The sequence below is a fragment of the Sinocyclocheilus rhinocerous genome, unplaced genomic scaffold (genome assembly GCF_001515625.1).
Source record: "Sinocyclocheilus rhinocerous isolate Xijiao unplaced genomic scaffold, SAMN03320098_v1.1 scaffold229, whole genome shotgun sequence".
Lineage (NCBI taxonomy): Eukaryota > Metazoa > Chordata > Actinopteri > Cypriniformes > Cyprinidae > Sinocyclocheilus > Sinocyclocheilus rhinocerous.
The window spans coordinates 214,352-237,890 of record NW_015635757.1 but is presented as its reverse complement, the minus strand read 5'-3'; the positions used below and the strand labels follow the sequence as shown (position 1 = coordinate 237,890).

General features: G+C 38.5%; 2 protein-coding genes across 4 annotated transcripts in view; both read right to left on the bottom strand.

Moving 5' to 3' along the window:
• The window catches only part of LOC107747444 (cysteine protease ATG4D-like), an 8,606-nt gene extending 7,072 nt beyond the window's left edge, over positions 1-1,534 (bottom strand). For 2 of the 3 annotated variants that reach the window (XM_016561945.1, XM_016561947.1), the window contains exon 1: positions 1,218-1,534. The gene's annotated coding sequence lies outside the window, so the exon portion shown is untranslated. Of the gene's footprint in view, positions 1-176; positions 227-1,217 lie in introns of those variants that run through there. The other variant, XM_016561946.1, reaches the window with a different exon arrangement.
• A 1,526-nt stretch (positions 1,535-3,060) lies between these two features.
• Positions 3,061-23,539, bottom strand: part of LOC107747415 (microtubule-associated serine/threonine-protein kinase 1-like) — a 69,522-nt gene continuing 49,043 nt past the window's right edge. Inside the window, exons 9-27 of the mRNA XM_016561897.1 lie at positions 22,296-22,397; positions 20,249-20,381; positions 17,814-17,881; positions 17,423-17,499; positions 17,114-17,322; positions 16,401-16,539; positions 14,874-15,006; positions 14,630-14,795; positions 14,280-14,381; positions 12,634-12,756; positions 12,437-12,546; positions 10,764-10,924; positions 10,405-10,664; positions 10,054-10,299; positions 8,984-9,213; positions 8,745-8,867; positions 8,458-8,591; positions 8,181-8,368; positions 3,061-8,088 (exon numbers count right to left, since the gene is read on the bottom strand). Of these exons, the coding sequence (XP_016417383.1) occupies positions 6,326-8,088; positions 8,181-8,368; positions 8,458-8,591; positions 8,745-8,867; positions 8,984-9,213; positions 10,054-10,299; positions 10,405-10,664; positions 10,764-10,924; positions 12,437-12,546; positions 12,634-12,756; positions 14,280-14,381; positions 14,630-14,795; positions 14,874-15,006; positions 16,401-16,539; positions 17,114-17,322; positions 17,423-17,499; positions 17,814-17,881; positions 20,249-20,381; positions 22,296-22,397 (4,467 nt within the window). The 3' untranslated portion in view covers positions 3,061-6,325. The remainder of the gene's footprint in view (positions 8,089-8,180; positions 8,369-8,457; positions 8,592-8,744; positions 8,868-8,983; positions 9,214-10,053; positions 10,300-10,404; positions 10,665-10,763; positions 10,925-12,436; positions 12,547-12,633; positions 12,757-14,279; positions 14,382-14,629; positions 14,796-14,873; positions 15,007-16,400; positions 16,540-17,113; positions 17,323-17,422; positions 17,500-17,813; positions 17,882-20,248; positions 20,382-22,295; positions 22,398-23,539) is intronic.

Genomic DNA, 23,539 nt, shown 5'->3' with positions numbered 1-23,539 from the left:
TATATGTATGTGTGTGTGTGTGTGTATATATATAAATTATTAATTTACACGAACAAACATTACCAACATGAATATTCAAATCAATACCATAACAGAGTTACGGTACTTTCTGTAGAAACATCAAAGAAGTCACACAACTTTAATTACTCACTGTAATGTGACATTATAATACACACCTTTCAATCTCGAAAACATTCCACCTGTGTGTTACGCAAACAAACAAGCTGTGTGTGAGAAACCAGCCTGTCACATGAGCCCTGGCTGAGGGGACAGGTGTGGCGGCTGACGGCCACAAGAGTTCAAGCACACATTACAGTGGAAATATTCAGACTTCCCATTTCCTTATTCTCTCAAGGAAGTTTGAGCTTACAGTCTAACGAAGGGAAATGAGATCAGTTTACGATGAGAGGCGACATAATTTCCCAATAATGCAAAAGCTGAAAAATGTCCACTTCATTCTTGCACACTAGACTGCTCGGGGACAGTGGATACATGTGAATTTTAGACCATGTGACCACTGAGCTCAGCAGAAAAAAGTGAACACCCAGGTCATCACAATGGCTTCATTCATAATAGCGTACTACAATAATACCAGATTAATGGCATGATAATAGTGTGTGAATTTTCTGTTTGCACAAAATACTCATTTCATGTGTCAAAATGTGTTTCCCACAATGCAGTGCGTTCCTGTCACGTCATACTATGAACAACAATCGATTTTGACTGCTAAAATGTAAGACATTTTACACAAAATCGGAGGGGAAAAACAGTCATTTAGCATCTTTTATTTACAAATAATAACTAGACTGCACTCGCTCAATTCAACATGCAACTTCTTGATGTCACGTGACATGCCATTATAGAAGACTATTAAGTAGGCTATATAATGTACATATTGCCAATAATGCAGTACGAAGTACACTAGTATGTCATTTAGAACACAGCCTAGGAGGAAACCCCGTTTTTTGGTGGTTAAATGTGAAATAATGTCAATGTAAATAAGTAATTCATGTCTGAACGGATCAATCGCCTACTTTTAGTCATGATACAGCTTTTAATGCCCTAAAAAATACCCAATTCACTGTGAATCGTTATAAGGCAGCCTGATTCTGTGGGTTGTGAAATATTTTAGTATGTAGTGTGAAGACAGATATCATGTTTCCAGACACTGACTCTAGTGCACTTCAAAAGCCATTTTAACCAGCTAGAGGCGTTACCTTCATGTTAGACCCGGCATGTTTAATGTTCCGGATATTTTCCTTCTTCTCCTATAAATAGCGATGTCCAGTGTCGAGCTGCTCTGGATGTCTGGCAAGGACGACCGCTGTGTGAAACCGAGCTCAGGCCTCTTCAGGCGCCGTTATCGTGGCGAGGATCGATTACAAATGTAGTCATGAGTTTCTGCGTCTTTACAATCTTGCGCGGCTCTCAAACTGTCAGCTGAGACGAATAGTGTATAAAACAGCGAGAGATTAAACCAGTATGCAGCCACTTCCTGTTGTCATTGCGGATACACACCCTCGACCCGCCCACCGAGCGACGTGATTGGTCAGGTTTGACCGTTGCCGTTTGATGATTGGACGATCTACACGTACGAGAAACTGTAGTCAATTAATTATAAATTATTTTATTTATTTATTTAATTTTTCAAATACGTACATAAGACGAATATAAATTAAAACAATAGTCTGGGGCATCAAAAGGAAAGAAAATATTTTGGTATTTATTTGGTTAGTCAGATTTTACATTGATGAGGGAAAAAAAATGTCCACACGTTGCAGTTTTTAAAGGAACACTCCACTATTTTTGAAAATAGGCTCATTTTCCAACTCCCCTAGAGTTAAACAGTTGAGTTTTACCGTTTTCGAATCCATTCAGCCGATCTCCGGGTCTGGCGGTAGCACTTTTAGCTGTAGCTTAGCATAGATCATTGAATCTGATTAGACCGTTAGCATCTCGCTCAAAAATGCAAAGAGTTTCTATATTTTTCCTATTTAAAACTTGACTCTTCTGTAGTTACATTGTGTACTAAGACCGACGGAAAATTAAAAGTTGTGATTTTGTAGGCCGATATGGCTAAATAGAAAAAATATAGAAACTCTTTGGTCATTTTTGAGCGAGATGCTAACGGTCTGATCAGATTCAATGATCTATGCTAAGCTACAGCTAAAAGTGCTACCGCCAGACCCGGAGATCGGCTGAATGGATTCGAAAACGGTAAAACTCAACTGTTTAACTCTAGGGGAGTTGGAAAATGAGCCTATTTTCAAAAATAGTGGAGTGTTCCTTTTTAAGTTGGTAGAAAAAGTTGTGTCAGACATTCACAGTTACTTGTATAAACCAGTAAAAAGTCATGGTAGCGTTATGCTTTGTTTGCAATTGAGTAAATTCTGCTTGCAGAGCACTAAAAGCATCATTATTGTGATCATGATAACAGTATTTAGCTAGTTTTTGTATTTACAAAAGGTAAGTTTGAGTAATGTTAACTAATAATCCATAAATGTGATAAGAGAGGTCAAAAGCTCTGTGACCAAAAGTCTATAACAATGCTGACTTGACCAAGAATCTAGCAATACTTTAGCAAACAGACAAAAAATAAAAACCCTAGCAACTCAAACAGACGAAGTTCAACATTCACAGTTTGTCTTGATTGACTTTCCGGTTCGAGTTATTAAGCAAATAAAAGAAGCATGTAATTTGAAACAATATCTCTTTATTAATTGACTACACACACTGCACCTCAGTTAATGGATCGATTGACATTTGCTGTAAGTAAAAGTGATGTACAGAGTCAAATAAATAGAATAAATTAACAAATTCATGTCCAAAATGCCACATAACAGGTGATACAAGACTGAGATACTCTTCATTTCTCCTATATGTAGGACATTCACATTAGAACGGAATATCTTTGTCTTTATTTACCTCTATGCACAGTATTGTACAGAATTTTGGACAGTTTGATAAAACAACAAAGAACGCATAAAAAAATTACATGAAATAAAGTGCATTCTCAAAAAAAAATCACTTTTTATAGGAAATTACATTAAAAAACAGAAATATTTGCAAATATGGCCACATAAACACAAACACATAAGAATATATTCTGATACATACGAGTGGACAGCATACTTTTAATATGTGTGGATTTTTGTTTTTCAGTTCACACTGCAGTGTAAATCAAACAATTCAGAATCGAATAAGACACAGGGCTTTACAGTACAGATTAAGTGAACATTATAAAACATTAGTCTCGTATTCGATCAGCTATAACAGTCACATGATATAAAGTGGAAACATTCAGGCCAGTGAAGTGTTAGTTGCCTTTAACCACAACTGAGAGTTCATGCACGGGAAAGGGCCGAATATGACGAGAATGGTGTGTTACAAACATAACATCAGACACATTAACGCATTCACCCAAAATCTTTACATTATTTTGTGCATATGTTGTCGTCACGTCTCCATTTCACTGATACATCCAAATAACTCTCCGATATATTCTGTGTTGAGTTTCTGTATACTACAATATGTTATTGTATACTACAATAAATAAATGTTTTTAATAGATATAAAGAAATCTCACAAACACTGGAGCCAGATATGAAACAGCAAAAGATATTTCAGATGACAGAGCTGCTTGAGAGATAAACAGCGTCAGAATACATTTACGGAAGGATTAATAGATATCTAAATGACTATCCAAAGGCATCATCATGCTACAGTAAATCAATACCTCTGTACGGTACTATGAAATACAAATAAATAAAGCACTCTTGGTCTTGTCACTGATTGCAACTCCTACTACTATTACCATGTAAATCTAGGGTGTAAAATAGTGACAGTGTTCCTGTTAGCCATCAGATGGCAGCATAACTCCATCTATTCCTGCCACGCCTCCAATCAGTCATCATGATGTATATTTGTATTCTATTTAGCAATATGCTCATATGCATATTTATGCAATATGCTTATACACAGAATTAATAAATAAATGAATTTAAATGAAACAAAAATTGTTCACAAAATAAAGTGTCAAAATCTGACAGATGACTGAAAATGTCTAAGATGTGCAGTTTTGTGAGTCTTTTGAAAGCACAAACCTATGCTGTCTGTTTTTTTTTATTTGCTTACATAATTATGAAATTGATAATACTGAGACAAATACAATTTATACTATTTAGTTTATTACTGTTTTATTCCATTTCTTTACTATGTTTTACTACTAATACCATAGATAAACTATGGTTACTGTAGTAAATCACTGTTCATCTTCACAACCGTTTCCTAGTGATGTTTCATTGGAAATGGCAAAAGAACAAACGCTGCAAAAAAGCATCCGTCGCATCCCTACAAACATTTGTTTTGCATATGCTTAAGTGAAAACAGAGTTACTTTAGAACAAATGTTAGTGACATTTTCATTGCATGTTAGTGAACAACATTCAGATCATACAAAGAAACGCCAACAGACGGCAGGCTACACCAGCTCCAAGTTGCCATGACAACAGTGACATTTACTGATGCTTGAGTAACTATAGAATATATTTACCATACAATCCTCCTTCACTCTGCAGATTCCAACAATCATCATAAATGTGCTGATCCAACAATCTCTGTAATCAAGACCTGTTACGACGATGCTCATGAAGGATGCCATCTAAAACAGTTGATATGCATTTAGCACTTAAATCCATAAGGTTTTTAAATAAGTTTATGATCTCACATTTTAATAGTCACTTCTCCATTGCAAAAATGCAAAGATGTTCAAAACCTTAACCACTTCTCTCATATTACTGATTTTCAAAATGCATTAGCATTCATTTCAATACACAGCTACTTTTAAATAGCTGTCAATTCTCTCTTTGCAGCCAGATGGTGTAGTTATGACATCTACCAGCAGGGGCTAACCGGGGCATGCTAACCAGTCAAACCTTGACCCCTTACTATTGCAAACCCCCATGGTTGAAGAACTATTATTCAGGTAGCGAATATGAGACTTGAGCGCTAGTCACAGTGAGGTCAACGATCACTTTTAAAGAAACTTTTACTTTCAGTAGCACAGAAGAGAGTAAAGATGCACCAGCCCGTGTCAAGAGCTGTGGATAGCACTGACCTACTTGTGAGTATGAATCAAATCTGCCTGTAAACTTATTTACAGAGACACTGTAAGGCTAGAAACATACTCTTGGCAAGTATGCAAACATAGAGGCGCCTGCTTGCCAATGCATACTAAGGAACTGTCTTCTTCTATGGTAAGATCAATGGTTGTCTTGGAGGAACAACATTGTCTTTTTAGTTTAGTTAGTTTGATTTGAGAATTAATAGCAAAGTTGATTGTATTGATTTAACAAGTTTTAGACTTTCCCCATTCAAAAGTGGACACCGAATGCACCAGCTTGCCATAAAGGGCCTATGATATTTACCTCAGAAGGCAGCGATCAACAAAATCGACAAAATGTCAACAGTTTCAAAAGTCTTAATTCAGTATGATGAGAGATTTGGTTAAGAGGGAATTTTAATGAATCTATGGTTTAGCCAGCATCCTCGTCATGGCTTTATTTTTGGCATTTTTATGCCTTTTATTTCAATAGGACAGGAAGTGGACAGGAAGTGGAAGAGGGGGGAATGGGGTTGGGAAAGGTCCGCGAGCTGGGATTCAAACTCAGGATGCCCGAAGCGCAATGGCTATACATGTCAGCGCGCTGCCCACAAGGCTATTTGTGCCAACATTCTCCTCATGGCTAAGGCAGTATGTACTAATCTATTAATGGATATGCTAAACCTGATTATAAACTCCTGAATCATGTAATAAGCCAAAAAAATACAGCAATGGAAGCAATGTGTCCTTGATTACGTTCTGTCTATGCTAAAAACTTGATAAGCTGTTACCTTGAGCAAATTCTTTTCAGTTTTTGTGTTTAAGGAAATGATGTGGTTGGTCACCTTAGAAAATGTAGGAACATAGTTTTGGTGTTCACAGTATTCAGCATTGTTTGATCTGTTAAAGCACTTTGCACTTGTCGATTTTTCACCTTGTTGCACAAGCACCACGAAACATGCACCCATTCACCTCCTCGCACACACAAACACCCAACACACATTCTAATATAATACATCTATACTCTTTTTCTGATGCAGCTCTGCGTGTACAATAGATAACAGCCTTTAAAATAACCTTGGAATTGTTGTCCTTTGTTCAGCGTAATATGATTTCGTCTTTTTTTTTTCACTGGCTGGAATGTCCCTAAATTTCTAAGTGCTCAAAAACATTGAATTCTGCTAAACCCTCAATAAAGGCAATTATTTTTTCAACTAGCACACGATCAAGAGCCATTCTTAGGAGTAATGACAGTCTTCACCTGCGGGGAGGTGCTAGTAGGACTCTGACTGACTGCTTTGGAAATTGGTCTACTCCCAGAAGCAGGATCAGGTCTTCCTGGAGCACATGCCTGGGTGACCTCCATCGATTTGGTGGTATCTTTGGCCTTGGGCCCCTCCTGAGTTCCACCTTTAACAGGCCCTATAGATTTCCCTGTGCTTGTCAACTGTGTAGCCGAACCAGATTTCTCACCAGGAGACTGAAGTTGAGTTTTGGGCAGATCAGGAGGCACTCCAGTTGGAGAAGGAGTGGAGGATGGAGAGTGTTCCTCAACAACCTCTAAGAGACATTTGTCCTCCCAATCCAATGTTCCCCGGTAGCAGCTGACCGGAGCTAAGCCCTTGTCCTGCCTAAGTTTTCCCAAAGCAGAGCACTGCGCCTGGGGTGGGTGAGATGGGACAACCCCTTTGGATGGAGCAGTCCTCGCCCTGACATCTAAAGTTCTGGTATAGGAATCTAAGACGCTCTTTTTGAGACCCTCTCCGTCACCTGGTCCCTTACTTGCTTTGGTTACCTCTGTGCTTGTTGTCTTCCCAGGAGCACTGCATGGCATACTTGGCTTGACTGAAGCTGAAGTCTTCCCAAAATCTAGTTTTACCTCTTTCTTGCCAGTATCCTTTCCCCCTTCCTTCTCCGACAAGTCTTTGCTGATAACACCTGATACACTTGCAGAGCATGAAGGCTTAGTGGTTCCTATTGCCTGGCTTTGGGCAACTTTTGTAAGACTTCCTTGGTCATCCTTTCCCGCTTCCTTGATGAAACTTGGATCTGTTGTTTTGGCAGATGGGGAAGATGCTGTAGTCAGGGGTGATGGAATGGAGGCGACTACACTAGGCTTGGACTCTGATGCTACCGGAGAAGACTTGGTCAATGGAGGCTGCCAAGTCTGAGGCTTGGCTAGGCAACTTTCCTGTAGAGTGAAAGGAGGTCGCTGAGATGCTTCAACACTTGTAGATTTCTTACTTCCAGGTGGAATAATGCCACTAGGAGGGAGTGTTTCTTTGACCGCCCCTGGTTTAGGCTCACTAGGATGACTTGGTTCACCAATCCTCTCCTTGTCTCGATCCCTTTCTCTTCCGGCAAGCAAAGCATCTCTACTCAAAGGTGACTCCTGCCTGCCTAGCTTCCTTACTGGCTTCAGAATGCCCGTTTCAGGCAGTGATGGGGTCGGTTGAGTGGGAGAAGTTGTTGGGGCAGATGCCAGATTCTCACCCTCAATTTCCACCAAGCTCTGGAGGCCAAGCTCACAGTGGAAACCATCCTTACGATAATCCGAATGTCCAACCTCCAAACTGTGTTTCCTCATCATCCCGATCCCACCTTTCTTCTCGGGTGAAGATGAAAGCGGTGACCCGAGTTTCTCTGCTGACTGCACTCTTTTGAGTAGTGGTGATCTGGGTGGCTCGGCACTCTTGGGTCTAGGCCTTATGATTGGTGGGGATGAGTGTAGTTTGGCAGAAAAGGTTTGGGTGGTGTTGGAGCTTCCGACTGTGTGCCCAGGCAAAGGAGGTGGCGAGGACTGAGTTGGGGATGGTGTATGAGCCAATGGAGACAAAGGAATGTTGCCCGCTGACTTGCAGCGGGCTGAACGGTATTGGCGGTGTAGTTTGGGGGAAAGTCCGTGCAGGGAGCTGGGTCTCATATGCTGGGTTGTTGCGGGGGAATTTGGGGTACTGGAGGCAGGAGAACTGCTCGGGGAGGAGGTACCTGGGTCAAGAATATCAATGAATGTGTCCATTAAACTTTTTAGTGTTTGGTTTTACCTTTTATAATCACAAAATATGCTTTGATCTACTCACCAAGGTAGGATGACTCAGGGGTTGAGCGGTAGCTCTGGGTAGGGGAGTGACCGGACAGGCTGTGTGTCGGAGAGCCAGGAAGACTATCGCTGGATGACAGGGACCGGTTCAGAGATGACAGGCTACGGCTTGTGTGCAGCAGGTTGGATTGCTTAGTTATTTTGCGGAACAAAGACCCACGCCTCTTACTGTGAATGATCATGGAAGAAAAAGAGAGAAATATATAAAAAATATATTCTTTATAAGGACAGTCTTCACAATTGGAGGCACATTGTACCTTTCCTGTCCCTCTTTGACCGTCCTCTTACTGCGTCTAGCCATCTTGGACTTGTAACTGGACTTGCGTGCTGGTCCCACTTTAATGGACGTGTTCTCAAAAGGCGTTGTGGTCACAGTCACCTTGTTTCCACTCTGAACAAAGAAAAAGCAAAGAAACACATAGGACTGTTTGAACATTTATCATCTCAGATCATATGGATTCCTGAGGAGAGGTTATTTCTTCTCTATGCGGTAAATCTTACAGTACAATTTTTGCCTTGTTGAATAGAACATCTTACGTCTCACCTTAAGTATAAGCTCTACCACCTCGGTATGGACCAATCCATGCACAGATTCCCCATTGACGTGAGTGATGAGGTCACCAGCACATAGTCCTGCCTCCTGAGCAGGGCCTCCATCCTCCACATGCTGTGATTGGTTAAGGACAGAAATACTAATTAATCCAACAAAGTTTCAATAAAATTATTGCTGCATATCTGTTCCATACTCAATCAACTTTTTCTCATGCTGTGTTGCTGTCTCACCCAGACTATGTGGTGCACACTGAAGACGTCAGTGTCTCCCATGTAGACCCGAATGGCACGGAGAGTGAACCCATATTTTTTGCCAGAGCGATGGATGGTAATTGGTGAACGAAGAACTGTTACTGCAGGGCAGTAATCACGGCTGGGAGAGGAGTCTCGCGATGAGGGGTTGGACGAGAGAGAGCGTGGGGACATTGGACTGGCCAGTGGAGAGCTACCGTGCTGCTCAACTAGATATTGATAAGTCAATAATCAATATATTTTCTTTTTTTCTGCACTTGGCATTATTTGTATAACAATTAAGCAATTAAGCAAATTAAAGGATTAGTTCACTTCTAGAATATTTTTTTTTTGATAATTTACTCACCCCCATTTCATCCAAGATGTTCATGTCTTTCATTGGACTGGCCAGTGGAGAGCTACCGTGCTGCTCAACTAGATATTGATAAGTCAATAATCAATATATTTTCTTTTTTTCTGCACTTGGCATTATTTGTATAACAATTAAGCAATTAAGCAAATTAAAGGATTAGTTCACTTCTAGAATAATTTTTTTTTGATAATTTACTCACCTCCATTTCATCCAAGATGTTCATGTCTTTCTTTCTTCAGTAGAAAAGAAATTAAGGTTTTTAAGGAAAACATTCTAGGATTGTTCTCCATATAGTGGACAGGGAATGGGAGCATTTGTGGTTGAAAATTATATAAATTTGCTTTTTTGTTAGAAAATAAACAATCGATTTGGCTAGATAAGAGCCTTATACCTCGGCTGGGATCGTGTGTAGAGCCCTTTGAAGCTGCATTGAAACTGCAATTTGGACCTTCAACCCATTGGCCACAATTGAAGTCCAACTATATGGAGAAAAATCCTGGAATGTTTTCCTCAAAAACCTTAATTACTTTTCGACTGAAGAAAGAAGACATCCATGATCTTGGATGAAATGGGGGTGAGTAACTTATCAGGAAATTTTTATTCTAGAAGTGAACTAATCCTTTAATGAGGTTTTTTTTGCATTTCAGTAATGAGAATTGGAGGGAAAATGTTCCTTTTCATGAAGGCTGAACTGTACCTCCAGGTATGATGACAGACAACGCGGTGGCAGATGCAGATTTGATGACCTTGTTGCCGGGACGTGAGCTGCGTTTCTCCCCATCGCTTGACAGCTGCTGATGACGTGCTTGCCGAAGCACCAGATCCTTGGTCGCTCGCTGTCCGACAGTGTCACCCATGACCACGTCCCTACCGACCACTGCTATGGCTCCTGTAGATGGTATGGCCTGTGGTGCTGATATCTCACCTGGTCTCAATGGCTTGTCTGCCATATTTACATACAGAGAAAAATCTCTAATTAGAAACTCAGTCTAATTAGTCTATACATATACAGTCTATACATTTTTTAAAATTTTTGTTTTCAACACACCTGGGGCTTTACTAGCTGACATCACTTCCTTCGCACCGTTCCTCTGTTCATTAGCACTGGGCGATGGTGGAGCAATGGCTCCCTCTAATGATGATCCCGGGGCTTTAACGGCACCCTGTTTTTCGGAGAGCTCTCCATCGCCCTCTTGAGGAGCGGCAAACCGGTGCGTGTCCATCAGGGCTGAAAAACGGCGCCTGGCGCCCATCGGAGGACTGCAGTCTCCCTCCATATACAGAGACTCAGAGCATGATAGACGCTTCCTGTGTAAATAAAAAAGAAAATGAGAGGGAATGTTTAAATACGGTAATTTTGAGAAAGTATCTTCGTATGCAGTGATGTACGAATATATTCAAACGTACATCTCAGGTGAGCCTGTCCTCCAGCTCTTGTCCCTCATAGTGAAGCTTCCCAGACTCTCCCGCTTGGCCATCTTGTCATCGCGGCGACCTTTGTGCTCTCGACGGGTGACTACAGGGGTCTTCTGCTCCAGCTGGGACAGGTGCTCCATGCTGCTATACACCTGAAAGACAAAGAGCAATGCCAAAGGATGCTTCGTTTACACCTTGCATGTGGTGTAAAGGTTTGTAAGTCTGATTATTTTGAACAATAATCTTCAAAATAAGCATTCTGAAGCCATACAATAGCCTTGTCTTTGAATTTTGCGCACAAATCATCAGAACTACTTACACTAAGTAGGTTCAAGTTGACAGTGGCAGTAAAGACATTCATAATGTTACAAAAGATGCCCATTTCAAATAAATGCTGTTCTTTTTAATTTTGTATTAATCAAAAAAAAAAAATCCAGAAAAATTGTATCAGGGTATCCACTAAAATATTAAGCAGCACAACTGTTTTCAACATTGATAATCATAAGAATTGCTTCTTGAGCTGCAAATCAGCATATTAGAGATGCTGGACTGGAGGAAAGATGCTAAAATTCAGCTTTGCATCACAGGAATAAATTACATTTGAAATTATATATTTAAATTATTAAATTATTTTTTACTTGTTGTAATAATATTTCATAAAATCACTGTTTTTACTGTACCATTGTAACATTTAAAAAAATTGACACAAATGTTTGAACGATAATGTATATGATGCTTTATGGTGTTTCTTTTGTTATTTTAGTGCTTGAAATCAGTTGAAAGGTTGTTTTTCATCCAGTCATTTTGCTGTTTGCATAATTGCATTTGTCTTCTTGTTTATATAATCCAAGGTCTTTGTTCAGCAAGTGGTCCTGAAGAGGGTCGCATGTCTTAAGAAGAACCCTCAGCACATTCACACCGAAGATCAGAGAATGTTTATTATGTAAGCGTGCAATTGTGTGCGCTTATCTGAAGGCCACTGCTTCACGCAAGTGTTTTTTTAATGAATCATCTACATTCAAAACAAGCATATTGAGATTCCTGCCATTTCCAGGAAAAGAATGTTTATACGGAGTATATGAACTGGAAGAAGAGATAAGAAAGAGACAAAAGTGTTTGTTTAACCGGTACAGTCTTTTCAATGGATATGTGTAGGACAGACTGGGGCTAGTTGTCACATATATGTCAGCAACTATAAGCTTTTACATTAACGATAAAAATTAAGTTTTGGTATATTTACGGTAGGAAATTTACAAAATATCTTCATGGAACATGATCTTTACTTAATATCCTAATGATTTTTGGCATACAAAAAAAATCGATAATTTTGACCCATACAATGTATTGTTGGCTATTGCTACAAATATACCTGTGCTACTTATGACTGGTTTTGTGCTCCACGGTCACAAATGCACTAATGTTTGTGTCTATACAAAAACAGTTTTTAAAAATAAACACAATCACTGGAGTAAAAACTGTGGAAACTAGGCCTGGTCTCCTCTAAAAGGAATGAGAGGATGCAATGTGACCTTGATGGACCATGAAAAATTAAATAAAAGAAAGACAGATAAAAATGATGAGTGTTAATGTGCCTGTTTACACATTCGAGAGTGTTTCTGAGAAAGAAAGCATGAAATATGGATGCAGCCATGTGTCAGACTGACCTTGCTGAAGCGCGGCGAGCAAGAGGAGAACTGTCTTATCTCTACTGGCTCATCGTCGTTGGTGTCGTCCTCGTCATAGGAGTTGATGTGCCGATAACGCTCTGACCGTGCTGAAACAGAGGGAGCGCGAGATGATGGTGAGAGATAGAGAGATGGAGATCAAGGGCAGACTAAGAAGCAAGTGTGAGTGTCCTCACTGTCGAAATAGCTGGTGTCCTCCTCAGACTCTAGATGAGGGATGAACTCGGCCTTCTGTCGGAGTAAACCATTCCAGTCCAATCCCGAGAAAAACGAGTGCTGCTTCACTTCAAACGCTCCACCTGTTTACAAGAGTAAACAGAAGTACATTTATAGACAAACAGATAAACACGCAATCCTGGTAAGACAAGGTGTTGTGGCCATGCATTGTGGTGCAAAAACTGGTTTACCCACCTGCCTGCTTTATTTTTTGCAGAACTATCCTAATATGACAGAATGTTCAAGCAACGGTTTTTCATACAGTTAAAAAATAAACACAGGGACTGGGGTTGTAAATAGTTAATAGTTGTCCAAGTGATTTTAGTCTGTGAAGGGAAACATTTTCAGCAGTTACATTACATTTACATAAAAAAAAAAAAAAAAGGTTGTTTTTGGAGCTTGACAACTTCCATTTCCATTTATTTTAATTGTATAGAAAACACCAAATTTTGTGACAGAAACCCTCATATGGAACAACACGAGCCTGAGTAAATGATGACAGAAATTTTATTTTTGACTAAACAACAATATACACTACTAGGTTTTTTAAGGAAAATTTAAAAATATAATACTTTTATTTAGGATGCATTAAACTGATCAAAAGTGACACTAAAACATTTATAATGTTACAAAACTTTTCTATTTCAAATAAATGTGGTTCTTTGTATTCATTAAAGTATTCTGAAAAAATGTCACAGTTTCCACAAAAATATAAATTGTTTGCAACCTTAGTAGTAAGAAACGTTTCTTGAGCAGCAAATCAGCATATTAGAGTGATTTCTGAAGGATCATTTGACTGGAGTAATGATGCTGAAAATTCAGCTTTGCATCACAGGAATAAATTACATTTTAAAATACATACAATCAGAAAACAGTTGTAATCATATTTGCGACCCTGGACCACAAAACCAGTCATAAGTAGCACGGGTATATTTGTAAAAATACCAAAAATACATTGTATGGGTCAAAAATATTCGATTTTTCTTTTATGCCAAAAATCATTAGGATATTAAGTAAAGATCATGTTCCATGAAGATATTTTGTAAATTTCCTACTGTAAATATATCAATACTTCATTTTTGTTTAGTAATATGCATTGCTAAGAACTTCATTCGGACAACTTTAAAGGTGATTTTCTCAATATTTAGATTTTTTTGCACCCTCAGATTCCTGAATTTCAAATAGTTGTATCTCAGCCAAATATTGTCCTATCCTAACAAACAATACATCAATGGAAAGCTTATTTATTCAGCTGCCAGATGATGTATAAATCTCAATTTCAAAAAATTTACAATTAAGACTGGTTTTGTGGTCCAGGGTCACATTTCATAATCTTACTGTTCTTACTGCATTTTTGATCAAATAAATGCAGCCTTGACATTAAAAAAATCTTACTGACCCAACTCTTTTGAAAAGTAATGCTAAAAACAAGAAAGAAACACATGAAATTCTATAAAAAAGAAAAGACATGAAAAGAAATGCACAGATGAATTGTTCACAATAAGACCAAGAATATGTATTCATGTCAAAACGTCCAATCTGAATTTATGTTGTCTTGACTTATGGCATAAGTGTGTGAAAGTGTGTTAAACTGGTGGATGTGTACCTGTGCCCAGTCGCACTAGTGGGTTGGTTTGCAGCAGGGCGGAAATCAGGCTCTGAGCTTCACTAGGCAGCGCCTCATCTCCCACAGGCCACTCAATATCATCTACACAAACACACACACAGAAATCTGTTGGCAGCACTGAAGCTCTTCATCACATTTCAGTGTATGGAATTACAAAGCTTTGCGAGAAAAATGGAGCACTTTGGAAGAGGTTTCTGGAGGAGAAGAATGTGTTTGCTTTTGCACTCATCAACGCCGCTGCTGCTAATATTAGCTCAGGTGTTGCTTTGAAGCTCCGATGTGCTGAGACATGAAGTGCGATCAGGATTCACCTCAAGATTCAGACTCACCTGTGATCACCTGACCAAAGAGCTCTTCAGTCGTGTCTCCGAAGAACGGCACGCAGCCCACTAGGAATTCGTAGAGGATGATGCCCATGGCCCACCAGTCCACTGGTTTCCCATAGCCCTGCCTGAGAATGACCTCCGGGGCGATATACTCCGGTGTGCCACACACCTGAGACAGAGAGACAATCCCGTCCTGTTTACACCTGCTATGTGAACCGATCACAAAATGACAGGCCTGTTTCCTTACCTGTTTGTCCAGGAACTCCCTGGCGTCCTTCTCGATGTGTCCCTCATACAGGTTAGTGGTGAGATTCATGAGCCCCATCTTTGACAAGCCAAAATCCGTCAGCTTAATGTGGCCCATCGACGTGATCAACAGACTGTGAAGAAGAACCACGAGTCGTGAGCGTTTGCTTCGAAAATAGACGACAAGATGAGATCATGTGTTTTACACCTAGTAATAGAGAGCAACAGTCGGTTTCCCCGAAGTAAAAATCCCATTATATATTTTTAACAATAACTTATAAACCATTAAAGACAGACCTATTGTGAATTCTGAGTTAGTTAATAGATGAAAAATGCTTTTGTTGAAGCCATTAGCCTGCATTATTTCAACCTATTTTTAAAATAGTCAATCAACAGCAGAATTCCTGGTGAAAAGTAAATATACTAAAATGCATTTGAAATACATTTATTTCATGCTAAGTATGCTACAAACCATTTATGTGCTTAATAAAAATACCCTGCAACTGTACTTTTAGTATACTAAACTGTTACACTGGATCAACTGATTTTGTACTTAATGCACAAGTGTGGAAGTAGTGCTGAAGTCCAACTAAAGAGATATTGAAGTATATTTGATTGTGCTAAAGTGGAACTATTGCAAGTACACTTCAGCTACACTTTATCTGGCATTTAAAGACTGGTATTATTCAAAGATCATACAATCCTCATCGATAGTGACATTAAAATACATTTTAGGATTAATATTAAGAAATGTGCATTGTGCACAAGTAGTACTCCAAATAAAGTTGAATTATAATTTTTATATCAGCAAGTCTTGAGCGATATCTCAGTAAATATGTTAATAGATTTGAACTATACTTAATATGAAATAAATGCATTTTAAATAATGTATTTTTTTTACTAGGTTTACCCATGATTCTGCAGAGAAATATCCACCAATTAGAGAATTGAACAAGCAAATTGTGCCAAAAGAACGCTTTAGCACTGCCGGTCTCCATATAAACGGTTAAAGACAGACCTACCATAAGCTACAAATTTGTTAATCGATGGTACATGCTATAGTTGAACCCATTAGTCCACATTGTTTCAACTTTTCTTCTTTAAATTATCATGTTTAACAACAGAATTTCTAGTGAAGAACTACATTACCCATGATTCTGCAGAGAAATCTCCACCAATCAGAAGACTGAGACAAACAAATCACGCCAAAAGAATCATTCAATCCCATTAAGGGCACTATAAATGACCTGAGTCAGCTTTCTTATGCTCTCAAACTAATTAAATATTTGTATATATATATATATATATATATATACACATACATATATGTATGCATATTTTACATGTGTAAATGTTGCTTTTGCAGTATAGATTTTTTTTCTATATTGAACAGCACTTTGGATCAATATATGTTGTTTTCAAATGTACTTTATAAATACTTTATTATAAATGTTGTTGTTATACTGACTCTTCTTTCACTATTCTACTCGACAGATGACCTCCAGTCCAGCAGGGGGCGCTGACTTACTTGTCTGGTTTCAGGTCTCGGTGTACGATGCCATAATTATGAATGTACTCCAGCGCTAAAACTGTTTCAGCAAAGTACATCCGGGCCATTTCCACAGGAAGGGCTCCGATATTTTTCAGCAGGGTTGCACAGTCACCACCTAAACAAAAAATAACGTGGTTGAATTATAAAAATAATTGGCTGTAAAATGACTCAAATCTGGACAAATTAGGATTGGCCTTACCCTCCACGTACTCCATAACCATACACAGGTGACGGCGTGTCTCAAAAGAGCAGAACATGCTGACCACGAAGGGGTTCTCGGCGAAGGTCAGGATGTCCCGCTCCACGAACGCCTGCTGGATCTGGTTCCGCAGGATCAGGTTTTGTTTGTTGATCTTCTTCATAGCAAAGCGCTGCCGTGTCTCTCTGTGTCTGACTAAATACACAGCTCTGCGATCAAAACGAGAGGGAGAGATCTGGTTTATCCAAGTTTACACATTGCTTTTAAGTTATTTCATGGTAATTTGAGAGTAAATAGCGATATTCTCACCCATATGCTCCGTTGCTGATGAGTTTGATAGTCTGGAAGTCTGATTCGCAGGGCGGTTTGATGGCTTTGAGCTTCCCCTGAGAGAAAGCCAGATAAAAGATTCAGTGCAGGGGAAATATATCGACTGGAGTATAATTTCACTCCCTATGCCGTTTCAATTCTACCAAACGTAATGTCTTACCCTCCACATACTCCATAACCATACACAGGTGACGGCGTGTCTCAAAAGAGCAGAACATGCTGACCACGAAGGGGTTCTCGGCGAAGGTCAGGATGTCCCGCTCCACGAACGCCTGCTGGATCTGGTTCCGCAGGATCAGGTTTTGTTTGTTGATCTTCTTCATAGCAAAGCGCTGCCGTGTCTCTCTGTGTCTGACTAAATACACAGCTCTGCGATCAAAACGAGAGGGAGAGATCTGGTTTATCCAAGTTTACACATTGCTTTTAAGTTATTTCATGGTAATTTGAGAGTAAATAGCGATATTCTCACCCATATGCTCCGTTGCTGATGAGTTTGATAGTCTGGAAGTCTGATTCACAGGGCGGTTTGATGGCTTTGAGCTTCCCCTGAGAGAAAGCCAGATAAAAGATTCAGTGCAGGGGAAATATATCGACTGGAGTATAATTTCACTCCCTATGCCGATTCAATTCTACCACTTTTATCCTGAATCCCTGCCACTGCAGTTGTGCTGCGAGAGTTTGTTTGGTCCTTCATTAAAAATAAGTTTCCATGTTAAAGAGTGAGAAAATTGCAGGCTTATATAACACATCTTGTTCTGTTTTTTCGCCCCTTTTTTCCACTAGTAGGTAAAAGTTGCAATCTTTGCAATTTTTTTGGTTATTACAAAACAATTTACACTTGATTATACTAATACACTCACTTCAGCAGAGTCCTCCGTCTCCGGCGTGTGGGGTCCCTCGCTGTCATAACTCTCCAAATTCACCATTTCTGCATGCAAGGATCATGTTTGGTTAATAAATTTTACTATGCAATAATCATGCACTGGCGTTGAGGAATAAATTACATAAATATGTTGTTTGAGATAAACAAGTTTCTAGTTCAATTAATAGCCTGAAGTTTCGAGTCAAATAAAACAAAATCAATTATGTGCATGTAATGCATATATTAATAATAATAAAATATACCACTGTTCAAAAGTTTGTGGTCAGTAAGGTTTCACATTTTTATCAGAGAAGTCTCTTATTCTCAAGGCTGCATTTATTTGATTAAAAATACAATAAAAACAATAAAATTATGAAATATTATTACAATTTAAAATAACTATTTTCTATTTGAATATATTTTAAAATGTAATTTGTTTCTGTGATGCAAAGCTGATTTTTTCCCCAGTCTTTAGTGTCACACGATCCTTCAGAAATCAGTCTAATATGCTGATTTGCTGCTCAAGAAACATTTCTGATTATTATCAATGTATTAAAAAAAAATAATGTAAACCGTGATACATTTTATGAGGATTCTTTGATCAATAAAAAGTTCAAAAGAACAGCATTTATTTGAAACCGAAATCTTTTGCAACATTATAAACATCTTTACTTACACTTTTGATCAATGCATCCTTGCTGAATAAATGTATTAATTTCTTTCGAAAAAATAATCTTATCTAACATTCATAAATAATTAGCCATCTGCCTGTCTATGAGCAATTCAGCAGCATACTGCCTAATCGAGTCTAAAAACAACACCTCCAGTCGCCACAGCAACCATCCATTCTAGAGAGAAAAATGAAGCATCACTGATCTAAATAAAGACTGTGATATAAATAAACAACACTGAAATAAACACAAACAAGCTCTAAAGCAGCAATTAAAACAGCACTTTCTTTGTCAGACTCTAGCTGAGTTCAATAAACCGCCATATAGAAAATAATTTTAAACTTCATTTCATCTTGTGCAGCCAGAAAATGAAGTGAGGGGACTGAAACGAGTCTTTGCAATTTCACAGACCCGAGTGAAATCTGTTTTCCCAGGGATGCAGTTTCATAGCATCCAACTGAAGCTGGATGACATGCAGAGCAGTGCAGGATTTAAAACTGCATCCAGATAAATGACGTCTGAATCTGACAGATCTGTGAAATCTCATTAGGACATAATCATATTCAATAAAAACAACAATGAAAATGATGCATACAGTCCCAAATGAAAAGGATTAGCTATACATTTTACACTCTTTGAATGCAATGAAATTAAGTTAACTAAATTAAGTTGAATGTTCAATTAAAGTTCATTGTTTACATTTTAAATTAAATTGTGTAATATCTGTGCTATTGGTGTCACTAAACTGAATTGCAATACAATTAACGGCCTTCGAGGAATAAAATTACATAAATGTGCTGTTTGAGAAACTATTTGACATTTTCATTTTTTAAGTTTTTAGTACAATTATCAGCCACAAATTTCTAGTCAAATCAAATTAAATATATAATAATAATAACATACACTACTGTTCAAACGTTTGGGGGTCATTAAGATCTCTTCTGCTCGCCAAGGCTGCATTAATTGAATCAAAAATGCAATAAAAACAGTAAAATTATGAAATATTATTACGATTTAAAATAACTATTTTCTATTTGAATATATTATAACATGAAATTTATTGCTGTGATCAAAGCTGAATTTTCAGCATCATTACTCGTCTTCAGTGTCACATGATCCTTCAGAAATCATTCTAATATGCTGATTTGATTCACTAAACTGATTTGCAAAAATAATGATTGTTTTTCAAACGCTACCCCAGTCTGCCATTGGTCAGTCAATAGCCTAAACTCAACGCTATTGGTTGAGCCAATGCTACTAATTAGAGCTGGTGAGATGCTGAAACAAACAGAGCATTCAGTCACATTGTTTATATGGTGGAAATGAACATAGAAACCTCTTACATATATCTGTAAATTAAGCTGGGATAGAAAAGAAAACACACTCTTCAGCTTTAACTAAATAGACCGAGCAGCATTCAAAGATATTCCGAGTGCATTTTCTGCCTGAAAAGTGTTGTGTTGTGTTTAGTTGTGCAGTGAGAGAGAGAGTAAGTGTGTGTTTTTATAAAAAGCCCCATTACTCAGAGCGGGCTGCTGTTTGCCAGGTTCACAGCGGTGCTTACACATTTCCCTGCTTTCTTGGCAGGAACACAAACTTCTCACCGCCTGTGCACCCCACCTTAACCTGCTCCATAATCTCAACAATGTCTCTCAGCATGACCTACATTTCCCTGCCTCTCTCCGGCTTCTTCTACGCTCTTTCCCTCCAGAGACTAACGCGCTCGCTTGTGTGAGGATGTTCAGTGGTGTTCGTCTCTCACCTTCCAGAGGGTCTCTGGTCAGGCCGAGCTGGCTGATGATGTATCGCGGGATATCTGCTTTCATTAGCTGGCCCTCTTTAGCGTGGTCTTCTGCTGCCTCCAGTAGGTGGTAGAACTCTTCAGGGTTAAACTCCTGAAACAACACGCAAATAATGTTGTTTTTTGGTCAGTTGCTGCATTCTGCAGTCAAATACATGCCTGTTTAAAAGATTGAGGTTTGTAGAATTCTTAATATTTTTGAAAGAAGTCTCTTAGATATCTGCTTTCATTAGCTGGCCCTCTTTAGCGTGGTCTTCTGCTGCCTCCAGTAGGTGGTAGAACTCTTCAGGGTTAAACTCCTGAAACAACACGCAAATAATGTTGTTTTTTGGTCAGTTGCTGCATTCTGCAGTGAAATACATGCCTGTTTAAAAGATTGGGGTTTGTAGAATTCTTAATATTTTTGAAAGAAGTATCTTATACTCACCAAGGCTGCATACAGTAATATTGTGAAATATTATTAGAATTTAAAGTAAGGTTTTTTAATTTGAATATATTTTAAAATGTAATTTATTCCTGTGATGCAAAGCTGAATTTTCAGCATCATTACTCCAGTCTTCAGTGTCACATGTTCCTTCAGAAATCGTGAAAACATGCTGATTTGCTGCTTAAGGAATGTTTCTTATTATTATAAATGTTGAAAACAGCTGCTGCTTCATATTTTTGTAATACACCATTTAGGTATTCAGATAAAATAATGGTAACACTTTACAATAAGATTCCATCTGTTAACATTAGTTTACATGAACTAACAATGAAAAATACTTAAATAATAATTCATAAATCATTTATGAATCTTAGATTTCACCATTTACTAATACATTATTCAAATCAAAATTATATCTCAATATTTAATGGACCTGAGTTAACATGAACTGAAATGAACCGTTAATATACTACTATTAATAATATACTATTGCTCATTGTTAGTTAATGCATTAACCAATGTTCACTAGGGATGGTAAGATTCACCGATTCGCATCGATGCATCAACATAAAAGTTAACGATACGATGCATCGATTTAAAAGAAGTGTGCATTGGATACAAGTTGGCATTTGTATCACGATGCATCGTTTCTAACATATTTGCATCGGTAAGAACCGATTCATTTATATATAATTATTAGTAGATGCACTATACTTTTATTATTTAGAAAATGACCAATATTTTATATGTCGACTGATTTCTTCTTTCTAAACTGTTTCTCAGGCGCGTTCTAGCTTTTATCACCACTGCTGCTACGTGAATATGACTTATCACAACACTATGAAGACCGAGGCGTTAGAAGTCAGTTTATTTATGATTTGCTGTCTATCTGAACCATAGAAATAAAATGAACTATCTGTACCATATTGAATTGCATAGCATAATTTTTTCCATTGCATCGAATTGCATGGAATCGCATTGTGTTGAATCGAAATCGGATCGCATTGCATCGTAATAGGGATGAATCGTATAGTATTACATTGGTAGCTGCTTCATATGTATCTTTAATGTATCGTATCGTTGGCTCTGCATCGAGATGCGTATCGCATCAGCCTCAGTTATGGAGATGTACATCCCTAATGCTCACTGATGGGACCTTATTGTAAAGTGTTACCAAAATAATTCTCAACTCAGTATTGCATTTCCACATATGTCTTTATCTGGTGATCCATATTATTTATTTATCCACTGATCCGTATTTCCAGTGATTGCACTGCTGGACACATTTTCAGGGGTCCTTTGTGTTTGATAATACCAGTCGAGGGGTTTGTTACACTCAAGCCTTTCAGCACATTGTACTTTCTTCTCCTGACCCCTGGTGACCCCATCAGCCAGTTGCCATGGCAACTGCACAACGTAAGCTGAAGAAGCAACCAAACCTAGCGACCGGCAGATCAAGTCAAGTGTGTGTGTGTGTGTATGCGTTTGTGTGTGTGTATGTGTATGTATGTGTGTGTGTGTGCGTGTGTGTGTGTGTGTGTGTGCGTGTGCGTGTGTGTGCGTGTGTGCGGAGACTCTCACCAGACATTCAAGCAGTCGGGCAGGGCGGGAGATGATGATGAAGAGTTTCTTCACCAGCTCTATGATGAAGGTCAGCTCCGAGCTCTCTGATCGCTCATAAGCCTGACAGATAACACAAGATCATTAAATAAAAACAAAAAAAAACAAAGGATTAATATTTGAGTAATTCTTCATTCTTTAAGAGCCACTTTTGACCACTGAAATCTGAAATGACTTCTGTAGACAAATATAAATCTTTTTACAAAATCTGAAGCTCAAAGAAAAGATGTGATCATGGCCATAGAGCAGTGTTACTCATTGCGCCAGCAGCACTTCAGCCACAGAGAATTTGTGAATGTTTTGGAAGAGCTGAGGGGGGAATTTGAATCCAGATTCAAGTATGTGAATGAGCACAAGGAGATTTTCAAGTTTATTGAAAACCCCTTCCATGTGGATGTGTCATCTCTCACTCCAACTATCACTCTGCTCTGCCCTACTCAGCGTGCTGCTGTAGAAAGTGAAATGGTAGAACTGCAGACAAAAGACAATTTCAAATTGGAACTCAGATCAGGTGTTGGTCACTTCTGGAGTTTGGTGTCTGAAGAAGACTTTCCCACTTTGAAGCCACTTGTGCAAAAAGTTATGTCCTTCTTTGTGAGCACATACACTTGTGAGTCAACATTCTCAACCATGAACACCATAAAGAGGAAACAGAGAAACCGCCTCACCAATGAACATCTTGAATGCCTCACAAGGATTGCAACAACAAGCTACAAATACAACATGAAAAAAGTCAAGGAAATGCATGCATGCTTCCGCTCATCCCAGCATTAAGGTAATCCTCCTTTTTTTCATTAAGGGAAATCATCTTGTCTCAGTTACAAATTTGACTGGTAAATGATAAAGAATGATTTTTTCCCCCCTTTTGTATTTTTTGCATTGCATATTATATGTTCAGGGATGACAGATTGATAAGCAGACATGCTATTTATGGCTGGATGTAACTTTTGATACTTTGCAGTAAAAGTGGCTCTCCTATTGACTTTGTCCTATCAGTGCGGCTCTCGTGAAAAAAATTGTGAGTACCCCTGCTGTAGATGATCTGACTGTGTGTGTCTGTAGATGATCTGTGTGTGTGTGTGTGTGTCTGTAGATGATCTGACTGTGTGTGTGTGTAGATTATCTGTGTGTGTCTGTAGATGATATGTGTGTGTCTGTAGATGATCTGTGTGTGTCTGTAGATGATCTGACTGTGTGTCTGTAGA